The 6967-nt window shown below is 55.7% G+C and overlaps 1 protein-coding gene across 1 annotated transcript; it reads right to left on the reverse strand.

The window, feature by feature from the left end:
- Positions 1–5048: 5048 nt before the first annotated feature.
- GJA5 (gap junction protein alpha 5) lies at positions 5049–6125 on the reverse strand. Its single transcript, XM_006919698.1, has one exon. The coding sequence runs from the start codon at positions 6123–6125 to the stop codon at positions 5049–5051; it is 1077 nt and encodes a 358-aa protein (XP_006919760.1).
- Positions 6126–6967: the final 842 nt, after the last annotated feature.

The following is a 6967-nucleotide window of genomic DNA, read 5'->3' on the forward strand; positions in this document are numbered from 1 at the left end:
CCCCAGAAGAGTCTTGAATCAGGGTAATGGAAAGTCGGCCAGGTTGAAGGGACAGAGGGGACTTAAGCCTCATATCCAAGCCATGACCTCCCAGGCTGTGCTGGCCTTACATGAGCTGAAGGAAGCAGGTGCCAACGTGGGGTGTTAGGTTCCACGCCAAAAACCACCTCCCCACCCACCACGGTGCTTGACGAGGTGCCTGAGAGTCACACTGTTGTTGGTCATTCCTTTGGCTTAAGGCATGGAAGGCGTCCGTTAAAATCACATCTATCAGCAGCAACAAGCTTATTCGTCAGCACCCCACCGTAATTCTGGTGATGGGCCCCCACCCTGCGCTCCGTCCACGATGGCACAGGGCCCCGCCCAGGAACCCGGTCCCAGGACGAAGCTCGGCTCTGCACATGTCAGACTCCTGCCTCTGAGTCTGGAGGTCCAGCTCCCAGTCCAGATCAGGGGCTATGGCCCTGTGTCCAGCTGAGAGATGTCTCCGACAGTGCCTGCCTAGTGTCTTGCAGAACTTGGTGGCCTGGCTTCCCTGCTCATGCGCTCCCCGTCCTTCCTCACTCCCAACCCCCCCATGCACTTGACCTCTGGCTGTTTTGACTTTACCGATGCCGGGCGCCTCTGGACCATGCCCTGTTGGCTCCTTCCCAGCCCCTTTGGACACAGGCCAGCCCGGACTCCAGGATCCAGGCCTAGTTTAGAAGTCCCCAGGCATGTCGCAAGAATCTATACTGGTGAAAATAATAGTTGCAACATCAGATAAGGCTTTTTAGAATCTTAACATATAAGATGGACTTGTTTTAATTAAGACCTTTTCTATGCTTCTTTCCTTCTCTGAGTGAAAAGATTTCTCTATCCCTCGTGGCTTTTGCCGAAGGAAGTTTGTGTGTGTTGTGACAGTTGGTGCCAGTGTTGTTTTGGGTGCTATCTAGGTGTTACTTGACTTCTGTGTCTCTCAGAAATGTTGGACCAGACTGCGGTCAGGGACAGCTGTGCCCTGGGGTTTGGGTTCCTCCACCTGGATTCTTCTCCTCCTGATCGGTGCCCAGTGTCTTCTCAGCTGTCAGATCTTGGCATCATGTTACCTCCTCAGAAAAGGCTTTCCACCCGCCTCGTCTGAAGAAGGTTCCTTGCCCACCTTTCCCAGCCCCCGATCTGTGTCCTTCTTGACACTTCACGCAATTTAGAATTATTGCGTTCGTTTACTCGGGTGAAGGTGTCTTCCCCACCACCCCGGAAGCTCCAGGAGGTAGGAACCATGTCCGTTTTATAAAACCGTATCCCTAAAGTCTAGCATGGTAACTAGCCCAGCATCAGTGCTCAGTAACTGTTCGTCGAAAGAACGTTTTTCTCTTTTCCAAATGAAACGATAATTGAAAAATCTATAGACCGTACCCATTTCTGTTGCCCATCAGGTGACCAACTGATCCTATTCTATTCACATACCTATCGTTTGGAAATCCTGCTTATTGTCAAGGTCAATACATGGACCTACTGGGGGCTTCCGGAGTCCGCTGAAGACTGGGGGGTGGGCAGCCTATCTTTGGCAGTCTCCTCCGGCCCCCGGTTTTATTCCCCTCTACATTCCGTGAAAGCGGTCCTTCGAGATGCTCCCGAGTGCCTTTGCCCCCTTGTTGATTTCTCTCTGCTATCAAGATTTGCTCTGAGGAAGAAATCCGAAGCTCACTCACGCTGTGACTCTTCATGGGAGTGTTATTCACATTTAACCACGTCCACATGTTAGCCATGGGGCTGAAACACCAGAGGTAGACATTCTAGTCTTATCTGGCACCGGAGGAAGGAAATTAAGGAAAGAGGCGGCAGGAGCCTACAGCTTAGAGTTTGTTCACTACGTGATTACCCAGCTTACCCTCTTTCATGGCGAGAGAGGAAGAGAAACCAAGAGCAGATGCCGGAGGTTGAAATCTTACCATAAAACAGGTCTCTTGGCTTTTGCAGTCTGGGTGGAATACAAACCGTTAAATGTTAATAGCTGTGTTTATAAAACCGTGAGCTGCACTTCTTTATTTCTAGGAGGAAAAAAAAAAAAAAAAGGATCCCAGATGCCTTTTGCAGTTGAACCGCACTCAGGCGCCCGTGAGCCGAGCACCCTGCCGTTGCACGGATGGGTATCGGGGTGCCGAGTCTGACGCTAGTGTCACCTCTCTCTGTGGGCACCCCTTAAAAAAGCTTTCCGGCCCTGATCAGCAAGACCGAGTGACCGTTCAGAGGACGCTCGCTCGTATTTGTTTCTTCCAGCCTTTGTTTCTTTCTCTAGGAAAGGGCACCCGTTGATTGGAGAAGGGAGAGGGCGGGGAGGGGTCCCTTGACCCTTTGTAGCGAGAATCACTTTTTCTCTTCCGACAAGACGCGATGCCAGTCAGAGAGGCCAGTGAAAAGGCGCCCCACTGTCAGGAAGCCGCCTCCAACCTCGGTTTCCACGTCTACGAAACGGGGGTGCCGGGGCCCACTTCAGAGGGTCGTCCTTGGGGTCTCTGCTTCTTACAGCCCGAGCCGCTCTTTAAGGCCCAGGTGAGGTCTTGCTCCTCCGCTACCTAGTTCTTTTCATAGGTATCATTTCTTGGAGCCTCATGGCTCTTAGAATCGATCATAAATGAATTCGCATTTAATTCTATTTTCATTGTTTCCTCTACGTCGGGTATTTGATTACCTTGGGTAGACTGTGCGCCCCACAAAGGGGAGTTGTGGAATCAGCCGTCAACCTACCAGGTTTTCAAATACTGTGTAGTCAACATCGTAACAAAAACAATAAAGATGATAATAGCAACGATAACAACAATTACCATTTAATGACAGACTGTTATTTCCCAGGCACTCTGCTGAGTTCTTTCTGGAAGGTCTGTCATGTAACAGCCCTACGAGGTAAAATATTACTAGATTCACCTTACAGGTGGGGAAACCAGGGCTCAGAGATTGAGTGGCTTGCTGGAGTCCGGCCGTAAACCACCAGCTGGGATTTTAACCCTCGCCTGCCTGACTCGGAAGCTTTGCTTTGCCGACTGACTGATGGGGCGGGGGAGGTTCAAGTGCATCCCTCCCCACCCAAATCCACCATCCTTCCCCGGTCGTCACAGCATGAAAGGGACACAAGGAGAGACAGAGGTAAGGCCAGCCTTTATTGAGACAAACTACACGTACTATTTCCTTTTTCCTTCCTGAGAGCCCTATCGTCGAACACCGATCTCGTGGACTCTCTCATTCTAGACCGCTCATTTCATAACACAAACACATTTCGGGGGCGGACAGTCTGTTTGGTTTTGTTCTGGAGTCTTCATGCCAGCGCCAGACAAGAGACGAAACGGCATCGCCTCCGGGGACCTGGGATCCGGTCGTTCTGCCCCGGACGGCATCCCGGGCGGTTCCCTCCACCTCTCTAGCCTCGTCCTTCTTCTCGCCCGTCAGCAACGTCCAAATATCAGCAGAGGGGCCAGGAGATGGGCAGGTGGGGCAGAGGCTCAGCCGCCTTCTGCACCTTCACCTTCCCCTGTCCCAGCCTCGTGCACCTGTCTGTTCAGACAGATGACACTGAAAACCGGGAGGCTTAGCTCCTTACAGTGCAGCTGCAGGGAAGGGCGGCAAGACACAATTTCTTTTTCTTATTTGAGGTCTCCCCTCCCCTTCACCCCCCGCCCCAAACAGCAGGTGCGTGTGCGCACAAGCGCGCGCGCACACACACGCACACACACAGGCATTTTAAAAAGTAACCATCTCCCTATATGTCTCAGTATCCAATTCTGAGCATCCTTTACCTTCATCCAATATGGCAGCCCCTTATGGATGGACTGGATGGAAAAACCAGGCCAGTCCCTGGGGAAGGCGGGGCTGTTCCGCCATCACCACCTGGCAGTCCCTTAGGAGCACCAGGGAGACGCAGGAATCTCTGTGCTCTTACACGGGAACCCTGCCGGGAGAGCTGGAGATCCCCCTATGCTTCATGGCGGCCGTCCTCCTGGGAGAGGGAGATCGGGGGGCCTCCTGGCTGTCCCCACACCTCCTCTTGGCGCTCTCGGTTGGCCGTCAGCAAGGGAAATAAATAGGAGGGAAAAGTCCATTTCCAGTATTTTCTCTCCTCTTTAATTTTCATCTTCACAGCAAAATTATTCTTTTCCCAAGGGGAATCTGAGAAGCACAATGTCCTCTTTGTTTTAATAAGACCTGGGGAAATTCCACTGGCCTCTGTAGCTGGTGATCTGGTCAGGATCTGAGCGAGGACGACGGCTTCTTGTCGATAAGGTCTTTAGGGGAGCACTGGGTGAACAGCCAAGGGAGGAAGGGAAAGGATGGTTTCTGTCACCGGGATGAACTGTAAAAGAGCTTCAGGATGACGGGTGGTGGCAGGGATTCCCGTGGAGTCTGTGCACAGTGACTAAGGGAGCTCGTAACCCCCTGGGGCGGTCGTATAACCTGGCAGAAGGAAAGGCCACGACATCACCAAGGTGGGACTTTTGCCAGACGTACATGCCAAGGCACTTGTAAAGTTGAGGCTGCCGGTCGAGTTCCAAGGAAGGCTGGGGGGAGGGGCGCAGGCAAGGGCAGCCCAAGGAGACCTCGCCACCACGTCATGGTTTGGCTCAAGAGTGCATCTAATGCGAGTTTCTTGATTCCTGGTCTTTGTTGGTTGGGCACTTTGGGCTCTTCCTGGCTGGAGGAAGGGCGGTCAGGTCAAGTAAGCCACAGGGACCTGGCGAGCCCATCTGCTGCGTGGCTGGTACACAGAGAGTGAGCCCAGCCCGCCGGCTCTCCCCGCCCGGTCCATTCCCCTACCCCGCTTGATGAGGCTTCGCTGAGTACGCCAGGCAGAGGACGGGGAAGGGACAGACGCCGGGGTGGGTGGCCATGTCTCCTGACTGTGCTCCCAGAGCCCTCGGCACACCTTCCGGAATACACGAGTAATGCCATTGAGACCTGGGGCCGAAAGGACCAGAGCAGTGACGGGAACGAGAGAGAGCGGGTGAGGAGGGCCAGTCCGCCCTCTCTGAGCCTCCTCTGTTCCCACCTGGTCCTGGTGCCCCCACGCTGGACGGTCACACTGAGAGGTCATCCGACCTGGCCTTGCTGCTGGCCTTGCTGAGACGGCGCTTGTCACTCTGGTAGCTGTGGGGGAGGCGGTGACCGGAGGAGACCTCGCTGGGCACCTCAGGCTTCTGGGAGTAGTGGACGTGAATAAAACCCTCCCCGGGAACCTGCTCCTGGCCTCGCACCTGCTCGGTGGCCAGGTTGTCCGTGTTCTGCTGCGAGGCCACCTGGTTGCTGAAGGGATTGAAGAACTTGCCCCCCGGGCCGTTTTCCAGGCACTGGCTGAAGGCGGGGGGCGGCGTGCAGCTCTGGGCCAGGCCGGCCGCGGGGCCGGGCAGCTGGCACTCGGCCACGCCTGGCCGCGACTTGGCGAATCGCTGTCTGAACTTCTTCCAGCCCAGGTGGTAGAGTTCAGCCAGACTGAGGACGAGGGACAGTCCGGCCACGGCCAGCATGAAGACGATGAAGACGTTCTTCTCCGTGGGCCGGGACACGTAGCAGTTGACGGGGTGGGGGCAGGGACTCCGGCGGCAGACGTGCAGGGTGTCCAAGAAGACCCCGTAGAGGAGGTACTGGCCCACGATGAAGGCCACCTCCATGGTGGTGCGGATGAGGATGCTGCAGACGTAGGTGTTGAGCAGAGTGCCCCGCAGGACGATCCTGCCGTTGGCCTCCTCCCAGCAGGACAGCTCCGCCTTCTCGCCCACGGGGTACTCGCAGGGCCCGGCGCCCCGGGCCTCTCGGGCCCGCTCGGCCTCGCGCAGCTTCCGCTTCTCCTCCATGCGCACGTGGTGCACGGCGTGGCCCATGTACACGAGCGACGGCGTGGACACGAAGATGATCTGCAGCACCCAGTAGCGGATGTGGGAGATGGGGAAGGCCTGGTCGTAGCACACGTTCTCGCAGCCCGGCTGAATCGTGTCGCACTGGAAATCCGCCTGCTCGTCCCCCCAGGACGACTCGGCCGCCGTGCCCAGCACCAGCATGCGGAAGATGAAGAGCACGGTGAGCCAGACCTTGCCGATGACCGTGGAGTGCTTGTGCACTTCCTCCAGGAACTCCCCCAGGAAGCTCCAGTCGCCCATCTCGGCTCAGCGGGGCGCGGACGCCAAGGCTCCTGCAGACGGGGGAGAGGAGAGGAGAGAGATGCTCTTGTGAGTGTTAGGAGGACCCAGGCCAGCGCTGGGCCGCCAGGGATTCATGCCAGCGTGCAGGCGAGCAGTCAGATTCACCCACGAAGCTCACTTATTTCTCCCCCAGAAAAAATAGATTCAAAGTGCTCGAGCTCGCGGGATTGGAGCATGCTTCCCACACTAACGGATCTAGGAATGAACTGAGATGTGTGTTACAATGTGGATTCTGTGCTCTCGCCCCCAGACAGTCTCCTTGGGGAGATCTGGGGTGCCAACCCTCACCCCTGGGAATCTAGATCTGTGACACGCAGCCCAGGTGACTCTGATGCAGGCGGACCGAGACGCACACCTGGCGAAACACCGGAGCGGTGGGCAGAACACGGGGCTGGAGTCTGCAAATGCGACTCTGGGCATTTACCTTGCTGAGTCTGTTTCCTTGTCGTTAAAAGGAGGATGGGGTCGCTACACCAGAGGATTTTGAGAATTAAATGAGGGAAGCATGTGACATGCAGAAAATCATCCTGCAGATGTTCCGTGTGCCTGAATGGCTGTTAGGTAGAAAAAGGATTTTTTTTTATGGCTAGATGGAGGAGGAGGGGAGAGTGGCGGATTTGGCCCCTCGGGAAGCACCCTCAAACCGTCGGGGCCATCCAGCGAGGACCAGCTGGACTGGGAGGGGGCGAATGAAAAGTCTCGGGTCACACCCACTAAAGGTGTCAGAGGCGAGTGCTTCGTGCCGGCAAGCGGCTGGCAGTGCCATGTCTGACAGCTCAGTGCAATGCAGCCGTCAGCCG

Source organism: Pteropus alecto, unplaced genomic scaffold (genome assembly GCF_000325575.1).
Source record: "Pteropus alecto unplaced genomic scaffold, ASM32557v1 scaffold106, whole genome shotgun sequence".
In the NCBI taxonomy this organism is placed as follows: Eukaryota; Metazoa; Chordata; class Mammalia; order Chiroptera; family Pteropodidae; genus Pteropus; species Pteropus alecto.

Bases quoted from the DNA above. Each gene is read 5' to 3' on its own strand.
- GJA5 (XM_006919698.1), bottom strand. From the start codon at position 6,125: ATGGGCGACTGGAGCTTCCTGGGGGAGTTCCTGGAGGAAGTGCACAAG.